This window comes from Canis lupus, chromosome 14 (genome assembly GCF_048164855.1).
Source record: "Canis lupus baileyi chromosome 14, mCanLup2.hap1, whole genome shotgun sequence".
In the NCBI taxonomy this organism is placed as follows: Eukaryota; Metazoa; Chordata; class Mammalia; order Carnivora; family Canidae; genus Canis; species Canis lupus.
The window spans coordinates 31,350,702-31,366,088 of record NC_132851.1 but is presented as its reverse complement, the minus strand read 5'-3'; the positions used below and the strand labels follow the sequence as shown (position 1 = coordinate 31,366,088).

General features: G+C 47.0%; 1 protein-coding gene across 2 annotated transcripts in view; it reads right to left on the bottom strand.

The window, feature by feature from the left end:
• TG (thyroglobulin) overlaps window positions 1–15,387 on the bottom strand; it is a 248,977-nt gene that overhangs the window by 134,604 nt on the left and 98,986 nt on the right. For both annotated transcript variants that reach the window (XM_072774560.1, XM_072774561.1), the window contains one exon: window positions 12,179–12,241. In XM_072774560.1, coding sequence (XP_072630661.1) covers window positions 12,179–12,241 — 63 coding nt within the window. The remainder of the gene's footprint in view (window positions 1–12,178; window positions 12,242–15,387) is intronic.

Genomic DNA, 15,387 nt, shown 5'->3' with positions numbered 1-15,387 from the left:
TTTCCTTGTTTTCTATCTCTCTGTTAAAGGATAAGCTCCTGGAGATCAAAAACTCTGCCTCAGTTTTTCATTGCTGCTCCAAGACCAATCATAATAGTATATAAAACTATTAACAATAAAAATAGTAATATAGTGGTAGGTGGCATTTATTAAGCATCCCATGTGCTACACAAGAATAATGATATCACTATTTTGTATGAACTGCCCAATTCATAAATATGTATTTAATGAACTAATGAAGTTCCTTGATTAATAAAGAAATGGGATACCAATTTTTTATCTCTATAAATATTAATACTATAATTATTCACTATAAGACCTCAGTAAATAATTATTAAAAGAGTAGATACGTGATCAACTAATCATCTACGAAACAAATAATGGCCCACCAATTTCATAACATCTCACTTTTATGTGGTGCACTCCAGTTTATGAAGCATTTCATTTACACTGCAAGATTAATCACTTCATCAAATGAGTCCATCAGTTGTATCACTATTACTATTTTCAAGGGGCTGAATGGAAGCTCAGAGGTGGTGAATGAATGACACAGCCATGATCACAGCTCATGGATGGCAAACCAAAGACTTGACCAAGAACACCTCCTCCCAGGTCCTACTTCCCCACAGTTACCCCTTTCTCCTCATGACTCAACCTCAGACATAAAGTGGTTCCCTTTAGTGGCATGCTCTTTGCAGGCCAATATTTCCAGAGGCATCTAAAATGGTCCAGCATCTGTTGAGGTTATGAGCTGCGGGTTGATGAATAATCATCGTTTACACCATTAACTTCAAGGACACGGCTAGAGAAAATTTCTAAATAAAAAAGACACGCATGAAACCAGACTTGGAGCAACCCTCCCTGCATGTCCTCCTAACAAATTACTAAGTTCATCACAAGCAAAATTCCTACTGGAAATTCAAAGCCTCGGGATGCAGCAGATTTCTAAGAAGTGCAACTCCTATCAGGTGGACCCCCTCAAATCCTCCCACATATAAAGGCGACCTGGAAGATAGTACGATGATGGGGTTTTCTGAGAGCATGTGAACTCCTCTTTCTTGAGATCATTGCATGTGATCCTGGGTGCTGGGTCAAACTGCAGAAGGTCAGAGACATAAATGCATACGGAGAACCAATATGAGCTGAGCAAAGTAGTTCCAATAATGCAGAAGTCTCTCTCTGGAAGCTGAACAACAGCTTCAGGCAGGCTAGCCTGACCTCAGTGGACTGTGGGTAACTCACTCTGGGTCATGCAGCTGGTCTGGACCCCAGAAGTCAGACTCCTGAGACTTCACTCAGACCTTCTGGCCCTCCAGGTGTGGAAGCAGTAAGGGCAGCTGTGGCTGTCACCACTATCAGTTACATATTGTGTGTGTCAGGCTTTGTGCTGGGTGCTTCCCTCCATGATTCCATTCAAATCCCCCAGTCACTAGTGGATGCTGGGATATTAAGAAATCTGCCTTCAGGACACTCAGGCTCAGAGCAGTGACGTGACTTGCCCCAGATCATACAGAGTAAGAACAGAACTAGAATTGAAACCCAGATTCGCCCAAAGCCAAAGTCTCTCTGCTTCACTGCTTCTACTTCTACAAACATCTGCCAAAAACCTGCTGGCCTATGTGTAAGTTATCACAAAAACAGAAAAACAAAAGCCACACCTTAAAGCATAACTGGGCCAATCATTAGAATTACAGAAATAGAAAACCCAAAGGGAAACTTAGAGGTCATTTAAGCCACCTCCTCACACAGCAAAGGCATCTCCAACATGCTTGAATACTCCAGTGGCAGGAAGTTCATCACCTCAATCTCCATCACAGTAAGACCACCGAGGCCTTCTCCTTTCGTTCTCTGACCTCATCCCCTTCTCACCTCATCTCTCACTGGTCCCTTCATGACGCTAGACACCTCATACATACTGAGGCCTTCCCTTGGTCCCTCCTGAGCTGGGCTCTCTCACCTCCTGGACTTTGCACACATAGGAGAGAAGGTGACTGCTTCCTTCATAAATCAAATCCAGATCCTCCAAGGAGGTCAGGGAATTGAGCAGAGACTCACCAGTGGGAAGAATAAATGAGGAATGACCAGAGGATCATTAAAACAAAACTTACATAGTACCAGCCATGTATAACATGAAATTACTATTTTTAATCAAGTTAATATTATTATAATCCATGAAACGAGAGGAAATCTCCCATTGTTGATGGACTGCATTCAGGGATGGTTTAATTCATAGTTGGCTACATAGAATGACTTGAAGGGCTCTAGGAAAGGCAAACTATCTAAAATATTTCCTCCCAATACTTGTCAAATGGTCTGAGGAATAATTTTTTTCTGGTTTCTACTTGTTAAAACGTGAAAACTCTTGTAGAAAATATCATAAAAATAATATTCATCATTTTCACCTTAGGGTGAATTATTCTGTTAACTCCATCAGGTTTGACAAGAGTTCTCTAGCAGAGCCCTAGGAAATGAAACAGTAAATAAGCAAGAAGCTTCTACTAATGATGGCTAGCTAAGTAAGACTGATTTGGGAGTAGGAAAAAGAAACCACTTCTTTCATCATAGAGCCCTGCCTTGAGATGGAAGTTCCGGAGGGGAGGCATAGTGCTGAGGAGCATGAAGTTATGAGTTTCCCAGAGTGGGCTGAAGGCCAGGAATAGCAAAAAATAGTAAGGGGAAGAAAATTGGGTAAAACCAAAAGTCAGTTCCCTCCATCTCACATTTTTTATCATGTGGTATCTGATTGATTTCAGGCTAAAAAAATAAAATAAAAAAATAAATACCTCCTATAGCTAAGCAAGAGACTTGAAAAAAATCTTTCAAGCTGAAGTCTGAATGACCAAACCCAAAAGGTAGGTGCTAAATTGGCATATTTTCTTTTTGGCTCTATCTCCCTTAAATTTGAGTGAATCTTTGATAGGCTAGGTACAAAACTGGTCCTGAGGAAGAAGTTTCTAAAGAAAATCTTAAGTCTTCTCCATCCCCTAAGATCCAACAAGGACTTAAGACACAATCATTCAGCAAACATTCAAGTGCCTCCCAGGCTGACTATGTACAGCTCCTCGGGTTGTACAGTATAATCTCAGGATCGCATGAGGCAACATTCATAAATATTACCTGTGAAAGGGATCCCCTTGAGCTGGCAATACTTGAAGTAATTTAGGAATTCCAACAAAGCCAACCTTCACTAGACACTGGATGAAGGAATTTTCCATATAATGTCTCTTTCAAGCCTAATAACAACACCTTTGAGAGTAGGCATCACCATCTCCATGTTACAGATGAGGCAGCTGAGATTCAGAAAGGTTCTTAAATTGGTCAAGATCATACATCTAAGGAGTGCAAAGAAAGGATTCCCATCTCCTGGCAGCTTCCGATACCCCACCATTTATCCTGCCTTCCAACAAACATTAATTGAATCACTATTGGCTTTATATACTGACCCAGGGCAAACTGAACAGACACACAGTAAACCTGACAATTATAAGTGAAATAATATTGAGCATCTACTGCGTACCAGACACTGAGCGCCTGGTGTGAAAGATCAAGCCATAAGTTACAAATTCAGTTTCAGGGAGTGCAAAATCTGGCAAGCAAGAACCAGTACGCTCATTCATTCAGTAAATACCTCGTGAGTGCTAACTGGGTGTCGGGCAAGTTTCTAGAAGCTAAGACGACAGCAGTGAGTAAGACAGATGAAGCCCCTGCCCTGTGCTGTTTCCCTTCTGGAGGAAAGGGCAGACAGATATTCTAGAAGTAAATGGGTGTAAAGATTTCACAGCTGACAACAAAGCAGGGTGAGGGGTGGAGAGGCACAGGTGGTGACGTTAGCTCAGAGCGGAGGACAAGTGAGCCCCATAGAGGTTCACTAGGAGGAGGCCCCGCCGTTTTCCCTCCATCTGCCATTGCTGTGGGCCCAGGTTGCTAGCTGTGTCCTTCTGCGTCTCGGCCCCTGGGTCTCAGAGGAGAGGTCCAGACAGGCTGCTGGTTCTGAAGCTGTGCCCAGAGCATGCTCAGCCTTGCCGACAGCAGCTGCCTGGGCAGTGGAGCATCCCGGCTGCACGCCCTGCTGGGGGACGGGAGTGGGTCCCTGGGATTCAGGACTCATCCCAGGACAGCAGGTCTCATGCAGTAGCTGCATGCTATGTGCCGTGAGCCCCCTCGACAGGGTGCACGTGCACGGAAACTCTGCGTATTTGGAAAGATGTAAGTGACACAAGCTTTTGGAGTTGACGCCTGACCACCTGGGCCTTTCAGCCCCAGGACCAAAAGGATTACGAAGTAGCCCTTGTGGGGGTCACTGTGTCACCCATTGGTCTAGTGGCTCAAAGGAAGGTGACAATGCACCTGCACAGTCTGTACTAGCACTTACTGTGCCCTCAAATGCACCCTTGGGGAGACTAATATATCTGCCACCCCTGGGGTGCACGCTTGATGTCAGGAATGAACCCGTCTGCCCAGCGGCTGGGAGAGCTGCTGGCAGGCTGGACCTGTTGTCAGCCCCTGTGGGGACACCGGCCCACAGAGGGTCATGCCCACATCCACGTGTGACCTACGTGATGGCAGAGACATTTCGAAGGTCATCTTAGCATCCCTGAAAGGGTAACTGAGACCACACTGCAGCTGACCTTCTCCTCTTTCCGGCCAGTCGTGCACCTTCCCGTTCCCCCTCCCACCTCTGTGGGTACCATTCCCTAAACAATGACCCGCAGAGTCTGATTCCCGAGGAACTCAACCGACAACAGTCAGCAGATTCAGTGGGGAGACTCGATCTGAATTTGAACTGGGTTTGAATCCAAGCTCTCCCATTTACCAGTTGTGTGACCTTGGACCTCTCTGACCCTGAGCTTCCAAATCTGTAAGATGGACACAATCACGCACACCTCATAGGGCAGTTGTGAGGGTTAAAATATGGAAAACACTTAGCACAGTGATTGACATAATAACCCAATAAAGAGGAATTTTTAAAGTCAGGGTGCCTGGGTGGCTCAGTCAGCTGAACATCTGACTGGTTTTGGCTCTGGTTGTGATCTCAGGGTCATGGGATCAAGCCCCGCATCAGGCTCCACACTCAGCAAGGAGTCTGCTTTAGATTCTTTGTCTCTCCCTCTCTCTCTCTGCCAGTGCCCCAGCTTGCCTGCTCTCTCTCTCTCTCTCTCTCTCTCTCTCTCTCTCTATATATATATATATATATATATATATATATAAAGTTTATAGCTTTGGGGGCACCAGAGTGGCTCAGTGGTTGAGTGTCTGCCTTCGGCTCAGGGCGTGATCCCGGGGTCCTGGAATCGAGTCCCACATTGGGCTCCCCACAGGGACTCGAGGCACAGATGGAGCCTACTTCTACCTCTGCCTACATCTCTGTCTTTCTCTCTGTATCTCTCATGGATAAATAAATAAAATCTTTTTTAAAAAAGTTTATAGCTTTGCCCATTAAGCCAGTTAATGGCTGTGACTTACTAGTCATTTTTTTCTCTCTGCCTGTTTCTTCTTCCACAGAAAGATGGGTTTAGATTTGTGAATTATCGCTGATATTTCTTAAATACTCACTCTGCATCAGGTTCTGTGCAGAGCATGGTACTTCACTTAGTGTTCAACACAAGCCTACTAGATTCATCTGTCTTATTTTCTACCATCATCTCCATTTCAAAGAGGCAAGCAGAGGCATCACAAGGCTGAGAAACATGGCCCCAGGCATTGGTGGGTGAGAGCTGGAATAGGACTGGAAGCTGAGTGGATTGACTTCAAAGCCCGTGGCTCCGCCATGTCCTGTTGTTTCCCTCAATTAGATGATGTGCACGCTCCCTGCCAGCACTGACATTTTTTGGGATCACACAACTCTCCAGCTTAATGGAAAACATTTGCAGAAAAGATCAACTGAATTCCATCAACCCACTGGCACAGCCGACGGTAAAGGATGGAGGCGAGGCAGACAACGCTGATGGACCATAATTGTGTGATCCAAAAGACCATATGTGCAGCCACTTCCATCACCTGGAATTGGGGCTGGTGGTTGTCCCTGAGCTCCAGGAGGCCATACAGAGAGGTGCTGGGATGCTGGGCCCACCAGAAGGAGGCATGTTTCTCGGCACCACCTACACCCTCCCAGCTGCAAGGGCACTCACAGACCTCCCGCACCTGCTGCTCTGAGGGGCCTCACGCTCAAAGGCTGGAGCATTTTCCAAGGGGCAGTTGCCTCAGGTGAATGAACTTAGAACACAGAAACAGATTTCCAAAGACTCATATTCCATGTTTTCCTCTGATTTGCACTCCAAATACCCCATGTTTGAGCATGCAGGAGAGGGAGGAGACAGGTTCCAAGGCCTGAGAAGATGATTCCTGCTAACCATGAGCATCCTCTCTGGATTGGTCGTTGTGGGTCTTTTAAGAAGCATCGGATGTTGTTCTCTCATAAAGAAATAACACCATTACTGTTTCATTGGTTTTAAAAAAGATACAATTATTTTCCCCAAAGAGTAAAATGGTACTGTGTACACAGATGACACAACTGCCCACATTTTCTCGAAATCGAGCTTGTCCATCCACGAATACATCCTCCTCACATCCCCAAAGGAGAGCTTTCAAATAGTTTTAAAGCTCCCCGTGCAACTGCGTAAAGCAGTTCACGGATATGTGGTACCTGAAACACTCTATTTAGTGGCCCCTGTCCCCCAGCTAGCCTCTTCCTGCTGCTTGCTGGCTCCATGATCCTGAGGGACTTGCATTTGTCTGCATATACGGTGCCGATGCACACCCCTGGCCTTTTCTTCGTGCACTGCCCTCTACCCAGGACACGTCCTATTCCCACCTTGGCATCTGACAAATGCACCCTCCTTCTTTACAACCCAGTATGGCCAACCCACACCTGTGGTGCTTTCCCTGCCTGTCTGCAGTGAATTTGAGGGAAACTTCCTGAGGCCTCCCCACTGTGGTAAGTGGGGAGGTCTAACATTCTGACTTCCTGTGCCTTCCTCCTGACCAGCAGGTGGGCTCCTATCTTTGCAATCAAGACCTCTGATCCCCAGCACAGGGCCTTTTCTGGAATGTAAGTGAAAATTCAGAACCCATTACCCAAAAGGTGGCTGGCTTACACATATTCGCTGAATTTAACTACACTGAAGTGTTTTGCCCTAACACATTTGTCTGACTTGGTCACCCTTGAGCTCACTACCACTTTCCTCCTTACCTATCACCCCAAGAGAGACTACCAAGGTCAAGTGCCAAACCCAATACAGAGTCTCCTGCCAGCTCCATGCTCAAATGAAAGCTTTTTTCTACTGCTCATCTACCTGCCTCACCTCATTGATGGCACTATGCCCACCATATGGAAAAGTCTCCAATGTCTGAATGCCCCAGGCTATTTTGTGCCCCTGGGCCTTTGCACACACAAACCACTCTGTCTGAAGGAAAGGCTTTCTGAAACTTGGCCTTTTGACAAACTCCTGCCATCTTCAAGCTGGCTAGTGTGTTAGACACCTCCGTGGAGCAACATAAACGAAGTGCCCTAGTACAGAGTATGTGCCGCAGACAGATGTGTGAGAGTTCAGAAGTCAACTTCCCCTTCACGCCATCCCCACTGGCCAATCAGGGTCTCAGAATCCCCTCTTCAAAGAGGCTTTGAATGCGTGGCTTTATTCGTACCGACTCATCACAAGAAACAAGGCCAAGCATTAGATGTCCAGATAAGTCTAGGACTGGAAGTCTATCTCTGGCACTCTTTCCAAAAACTCCAACCAGATATTCTCATCTAACTCAGAGGGGGGCTAGATGCATGGGGATTCAAATCCCAGGTGTTCATTTAACCTCAAAGACCCTCCGTACCCTTATTTGAAAGTCAGACCTTGCTACCATCCAAAGGTCTTAAGAGCGCTAAAGGATTTGTAAAATGTTTGGTGTTTGATAAATATTTCCTTTTCTCCCCCAACAGAAAGTGCATAAAGATGAGCATTTGACACATACGTGGTGTGTACACACACGCGTGCGCACACACACACTCCCACGCACACACAATCCATGTACATGACATATCGGTACCATGGAGGCAGAAATGTGCCCCCACACCTTCCACCGATTCCCAGCCAAGGAAGACGCCCAGACGCCTAATTCCAATTTGGGAACTCGAGGCACAGATGGAGCGCCAGCTCTGACATCCCTCCTGATTTTACATCACACTTGTCAAAATCACACTTGTTTAAAAATACCGTGACATGTCATTCTGCCTTGGAAAGTTCCACTCAGATCTGCGGTCCGCATGCATGAAGGGGGAAGCAAAATTCTACGTCCTTTCTCGAGATGGTAACTCAAGTCCCAGGAATACACACGATCACAAAAACAGAGCGGGAGCACTGGGGTCACCTGAAGGTAACCTTGCCCTGGTTGGTTCAGCTCTCACGGGACACTTTTCCACAGTCAGATGGTGAAACTCCCTCAACGGCTAGCGAGGATGCCACGAAGAACAACTGTTGGCTACTAATTTGGCAACACAAACCCAGAGTCTTAAAATATAAAATATAAAATGTTTTATATAAAAAATAAATTTATATCTTATATAAAATATTTTATATAAAATATAAAGTTGTTAAACCCGGTAATTCTGCTTTGGAGAATGTGACCCCCCACCCCCACCCCCACCCCCCAGTAACCTAGACTTTGGGAAGAGCTTTATGTACTCAGGGATTCATCATGGCATTTCCAGAAAGGTGAAGAGTCATAAACAATCAAGAGTCCAAAACGAGAGGAATGAGTTAGTGAAGGGCCTTGTGCCTACCTGATGGAATAGAACAGAAACCATCGCTGGTACAGACATGACCTGTCTGTACCTGCTTCTTCCTCACCAGATGGGGATTATCGTGACAGTAGGAATGTGGATGAAGGAAGGAAGGAAGGAAGGAAGGAAGGAAGGAAGGAAGGAAGGAAGATATGCATGCACCAATGCATGATTTAGAGAGATCTACAACAATTTGGAAATATACACATGATGCTCTATTAGGTAAACATAAAAGAGCAATGTTGTAGAGAGATTACAACTACTTCAGACCACAGAATAAGCCTAAGGAGATGAGAGGCAAATACAGCAATATTTAAGGTGACATGACTTCTAAGAAACCCTGTGATTGGGGATCCCTGGGTGGCTCAGTGGTTTGGTGCCTGCCTTTGGCCCAGGGCATGATCCTGGAGACCCGGGATTGAGTCCCACATCAGGCTCCCGGCATGGAGCCTGCTTCTCCCTCCTCCTGTGTCTCTGACTCTCTCTCTCTCTCTCTCTCTCTCATAAATAAATCTTAAAAAAAAAAGAAAGAAACCCTGTGATTTTCTTTTCTTCTATGTTTCTGCATTGCTTGAATTTTCTGCGACTAACAGATATTAAAAGAGGACCTGTCTCTTGAGGTTTGTGTGAAGATCGAATGCTTAGTGCAGAGCAGGGGACAAAATGGAGTTTTCTTGAAATGCTAAAAAGTTTTGAAAAAGAAGGTGTAGGAAACCACAAATGTTGGAGAGGATGCGAAGAAAGGGGAACCCTCTTGCACTGTTGGTGGGAATGTGAACTGGTGCAGCCACTCTGGAAAACTGTGTGGAGGTTCCTCAAAGAGTTAAAAATAGACCTGCCCTATGACCCAGCAATTGCACTGCTGGGGATTTACCCCAAAGGTACAAATGCAGTGAAACGCCGGGACACCTGCACCCCGATGTTTATAGCAGCAATGGCCACAATAGCCAAACTGTGGAAGGAGCCTCGGTGTCCATCAACAGATGAGGATAAAGAATATGTGGTTTATGTATACACTGGAATATTCCTCAGCCATTAGAAATGATGAATACCCACCATTTGCTTCGACGTGGAGGGACCTGGAGGGTATTATGCTGAGTGAAGTAAGTCAATCGGAGAAGGACAAACATTATATGGTCTCATTCATTTGGGGAATATAAAAAATGGTGAAAGAGAATAAAGGGGAAAGGAGAAAAAAATGAGTGGGAAATATCAGAAAGGGAGACAGAACATGAGAGACTCCTAACTCTGGGAAACGAACTAGGGGTGGTGGAAGGGGAGGTGGGTGGGGGGTGGGAGTGACTGGGTGATGGGCACTGAGGTGGGCACTTGATGGGATGAGCACTGGGTGTTATTCTGTATGTTGGCAAATTGAACACCAATAAAAATTAAATTTATTAAAAAAATAAAAGTCCCATTGAACAAAAAAAAGAAAAAAAAGAAAAAGAATGTTTTTTCCCATTTAGTTAGATACGGCACATTTCTCCTCTCTCCCTCCTACAAAATGAGGTAGAGGAACTTGAAACGACTAGACCCGCAGAGATAACAAGAGGAAACAAGAATGAGCGAAGAGCAGATAAGGGAATTCAACAAATTTTTCAGTGAGGGGAAGGAGAGGGAGGCGTGCTGAGGGACACGTCAGCGTGGAGGAGCTAATGATGCAGGTGCCTGCAGAGCAGAGTATGGACTTGACCTGTCTGCTCCACAGGCGCCCCGGGAAGCCCAAGAAGGATGAGGTCCTGTGGAAGGCTGGTGTGGGACGTGGGGCAGAAACAGGAGGGTCAGCTGCCCACACACAGTGATGGGTAATGGTAACAGGAGGTGGTTCTTGTTTTGGGGGGCTCCCCAGGGAGCCATATATACGTGGATGGAACAAATAACACTCACTTTGGTTTTGACCCCAAGTCTAACATGACTACATGTTGCAGATGCAGGGGTAAAATTGGAGACGGTGATTAAAAAAAAGCAAAAACAAAAACTCAAGTCCTCCCCCATCAAGGCGGGAAGACAGTTGCTTCCAAGACGGACAAATCAAAGAATGGCAGGATCTCTGTGTTATTTAGAAACAGAGAGGCCAGAGGGAGAAAAAAAAAAAAATAGCTCTAAGAGTTAACAGTTCCAGAGGCTTCTGGAAATAGAAATGGTAGGCAGTAGAGGCAAGACCAGGGACCAGCTGGGTTTCTTTAAACCATAAATCTTTGGAGACAATTTGGTTATTTCAATTGCCTTTATAGGATCTTGATAAAAATTGACATCAACCTTGACCAAAGTCTGGCTGGGATACAGATTCCCTGCTTGGCCCTGGGTATGTTGACATTCCCTAAGCGCCCCGGTCCACCATGCGTTTCTTGGCCAATGGTGACTCCTACCTGATGGTACTTCTAAAAGCTGACACCAGATCGTACACGTGTGGTGTTTGCACCCCAAGTCCTGGACAGAAGGTCTTCAGGTGCTGAGACACAGATGTAATTCCATATAGAATGTGCAGGGGAAAAAAATATATGTGTGTGCACATGATCCCCAAAGTTAGCTCTTTGAACTGGGTGGAAGAAACTCACAACCTGGGTTGAGGACATTTATACTTTTAGCCACAGCCTCGGCTAAATGGCTCCCTCCTACACAAGCTATATTCTGACTCTTTAGGCAGGACCATAATGACAGATGTCTGGAGCTCCTCAGACATCATGTCACAGGACAGGAATTAATGTCGCTTGGGCCCTGGGAGTCATTTCCTGACTTAGGGAAGGACGTGGAGAATAAGGACGTGAATCGAGGCCCACGCTCACCTGCCCTGCTCCCAGCTCACCGCCCTCTGGGATGGCTCCACTGCGCCCACTCCCCACGCTTCCTGCGGCCTGATGACCAGATGGGACATGCGGTGCTGGGGCTGCGTGCAACGTGCGGGAGGGGGCAGCAGCTTCAGTCTGGGCCATACTCCCAGGCTTGGTGCCCTGCCTTAGATGTCACCAGGCCACCCGGTGGGCTGAGGGCTGTGAGCCCCCACTCCTCTGCACTGATAGCTAGTCCTTCCCCTTTGGGGACATAAGTGCCACCATTCTTAACACTGCTCCAGGATGGTACAGGTCCAGTCATTCCTTGGCTGGGTAAAAACAATCCTTGAAATGAAAAGTGTGGGAACTGGACTAATCCCTCCTCTGCTTCCAACGGGTGGCACCATTTGGTCAAGGAAGGCATTTCTTCTCTGGGAGCTGGTTTCCTCAACTGTGAAATGGGCGTGGTGCTGGCATAGCCCTATCTACGCTCGCACACACTTGACAGGAGCTCAAATAAATGGCTGTGAGAGGGCCCCGCGAGCTATCCGCCACTGGGTGAAACTAAGGGAAGAGGAGAAGAAGAGAAGGTGAGATGGCTGTCTCATCAGGGAGGTGGAAAAGACAATGCACTTACCTTTCTCTGGAAGGGAAGGTGGAGTCACCACAGGGCAAAAACTGGGAGCATCATTCCGAGCAGCTGAAAAGAAGAAGAATCAGCCTTTTAGCTCCCCTATACCCTCAAAGGCATTAATAGAGGTTCATGGTGGTGATGGCGAAATCGGATCTAGAGGGCAGGCAGGCTGTGTTCAGCTCCTGGAGACACCCTGAATGGGTCAGGAGAGACTAGGTTGGGCCAAGGTGACAGTCCCATCTCAGCGGCTTAAAACCACCACTCAGATGGTCTGTGCCTCACACTCAGTGTCTGCTGAGGTGGCCTGGGGCTTGGCTCTGTCATCCCACCCGGACCCCAAGTGAAGGATGGGGTCTGGGTGTGATGCCCCTTGCTTCCATGACACTGCCGCAGGGAAAGAGAACACAGCAAACTTCCCTCTTGTTCTATGGCTTCTGCCTACAGGGGACACACCCCATTTGCACACATGTCACTGACCAAAGCCAGCAGTGAGGTTGGGGGTGAGCAAGTGCAGTCCTGTCATGTCCCCGGGGAACAGGCTGGGGATAGCATACATGCTTACGGCCATCACTCTCTGACTCTGTTCACTTGGGCAAGGCACTTCATCCCTCTGAGCCTATTTCCACATGTGCACGATGAGGATAACACAATCTACCTTGAGAATGACCGTGAGGATGACAGGAGATAACACGGTGCCAGGCATGGGGCAAGAGCTCAGTAAGTGGCAGGTATTCATGGCACGTGGCATGGCGGGATGGACAGAGCATGGACTTTGAGCATAGACAGACCTGCACCTGGATCTCCATGTGCCATGTAGAAGCAGTGTGAAGGGACAAGTCACCTGACTTGTCTAGACCTGGTGTCAGCATTGATAAAAGAGGATGTTGTAAAAATTAAATGAGAAACCAGGCGTACTGAGTTGGTGATCCATAGTGTTAACTATCCTCTTCTCCCCCTGAACAGACCTCTCTCCCTCAACAGACCTAAAGCCCCATCAGAGTTCTCTCCCAGTGGCCTAAACTAGGAATGCATGAGGAAACCCCTGCCTTGCTCAGCTGCAGGGGGCATGGTAGGCAGTCAAGGGCGGGGCTCTGGGGTCAGCTGCCCAGGGCAAGACTGGCTTGGATGCTTCCCTCTGCGTGACCTGGACAAGTTACCTCATCTCCCTGTTCTCGATGTCCTTGTTTGTAAAATAGGCGGCTACCACCATAGCTGTCTCAGGTCTGTAAGGTTTAGATGAGCTGGTACATGTAAAGCTTTGGACATACGGTAGGCACTCAACAAATGCAGGTCATTATTCACTCTTAACATTGTCCTTCTACGGTGACACACTTTGGCACTGTCTGTTGTCCTTGTCTGCCTCCATGAATAGCCTCAGATGAGAGTCATGCTCCTTCTTCTGATCCCTAAAGTGCCTCCCCTCCCCTGCCTTCTTCACTTTGGGTCAGCTCACCCAGCCTCACTCCATTCTAGAACCTCCAGTTGTAGTATTTTGGGGGTTTTGTTGTTGTTATTGTTGTTGTTGTTTGCATGGCTCTACCTGCCTGGAAACACCAGCTCTCCCCTCAGTCATCATTCTAAGGCTCTGGTTCCCAGGCTTAGTAACACCACCAAGCCAGCCCCACTCCCACCATGTCTGATCTAGCAGGTCCTGGGTGGGGCCTGTAGTCTGGCATTTCTAACAGGTTCCCAGGCGATGCTGGTCCAAGGACACGGTCTGAGGACCACCGAGCTGTGGTTTTGGCCATCCTACGTTCTGCGAGCTGCTCAGGCTACACTCAGAGCTACTAACCACCGCCATGCACCACTACCCCCAGCGGGCCAGCCTGGTTTGTTTGTTGAAATATCTGTCTTTCCTGGAAGAGAGTGGTTCTCAGAGCAAAGCAAAGGTCCTGAGCGTGACTGCAGTCTACAAAGAACAATTAGACCATCTGTATCAAGGCCATTCAAATGTTCCCACCCTTGGCCTCAGTAACTCTGCTTCTGGAAATGTATCTTGAAATTTAGAATTCAAAAGAAGCACAGCTTGCAAAGGCAACATCTCTATCATCGTATTGTATTGCATTGCGTTGTGTGGTATTGTGAAGAATGTATATGGTACACACAGAGTATACAGTTAATTTTATTGTGCTAAGGGATCACTGGAAACCACATAGGGAGCCCTGCCACGCAGTTCATCTCAGCAGAGAACAGGTCACATAGCCCCACTGTTCTTGCTTTCTTTCTTTTTTTTTTTTTTTCTCTTTTTGTTCTTTCTTTACCTCTTCTCATCCCCCAAGGCAGTATTTCCTAATAGGATCTTAATAGGATTCCTAATAGGATTTTGCCTTTCGGGTAAAATAGAAAGCAGGTTGGTAACCTAAAACAGTCATGATGGGGACGTTTACAGCCTGGCAAGTGGCAACCACTACAAAGCAGGGCTCCTGCTCACATTGCCACCAGTGAAACAGAATAGGGCCGGCAACAGGCCCTACCTCATCGGGTTGCTTGGGGACTAAATAAGATGTTATAGCAAAAAAAAAAAAAAATAAATAAATAAATAAATAAATAAATAAATTGCCAGCCTGGTGTTTGGAGCCAGCTTGGGGCTGAGTACAAGGCAGGATTTGTCAACCAGAGGGGAGTGAGGACCAAGGGTGGACCGTTCACTAACCCTACCTACATGTGGCAGTTTCGATGTGGATTGCACGGAGGCATAATTAGAAGGGTTTTTCATTTCCTTCCCAGGTTACGTTCCCGTATCTAGAACTGCTACAAGGTCCACGTACATTTGCTTAGCAGAAGACAGGAACCATGTGGCTTCGATTGGGTTCTTTTTTTTAGAAGCCACATTTGACTTTATAAACAAACCAAAGACCCTGCCCCACTTGCAGACCACGCACAGCTGTGGAGAGAATGGCTCTAGCTCTCTTCAAAGAGCATAGGGAGGGTACAGAGGCCCCAGAGGCCCCCACCCCTTCCAGAAAACTCTGGGCTCTGGGGCACTGTCTAACCACAGAGCAGCGCCCACTACTGTCACCCAGGAGGCTAAGAATGCTTGCTCTCGGGTCCCACTGCCGGGAAGGGGCTACAAACAGCCTCCTTTGCATACACCCTTGCTCAGCATGAGCCTGGGTAGGCTCTGAGCTGACACATGGAACTTTCTGTTCACTGTGGACAGGAAAATCGGAAAGAGCATTGCCACGGGCTCTCTGGGGTCCCCTGTTGGGGCT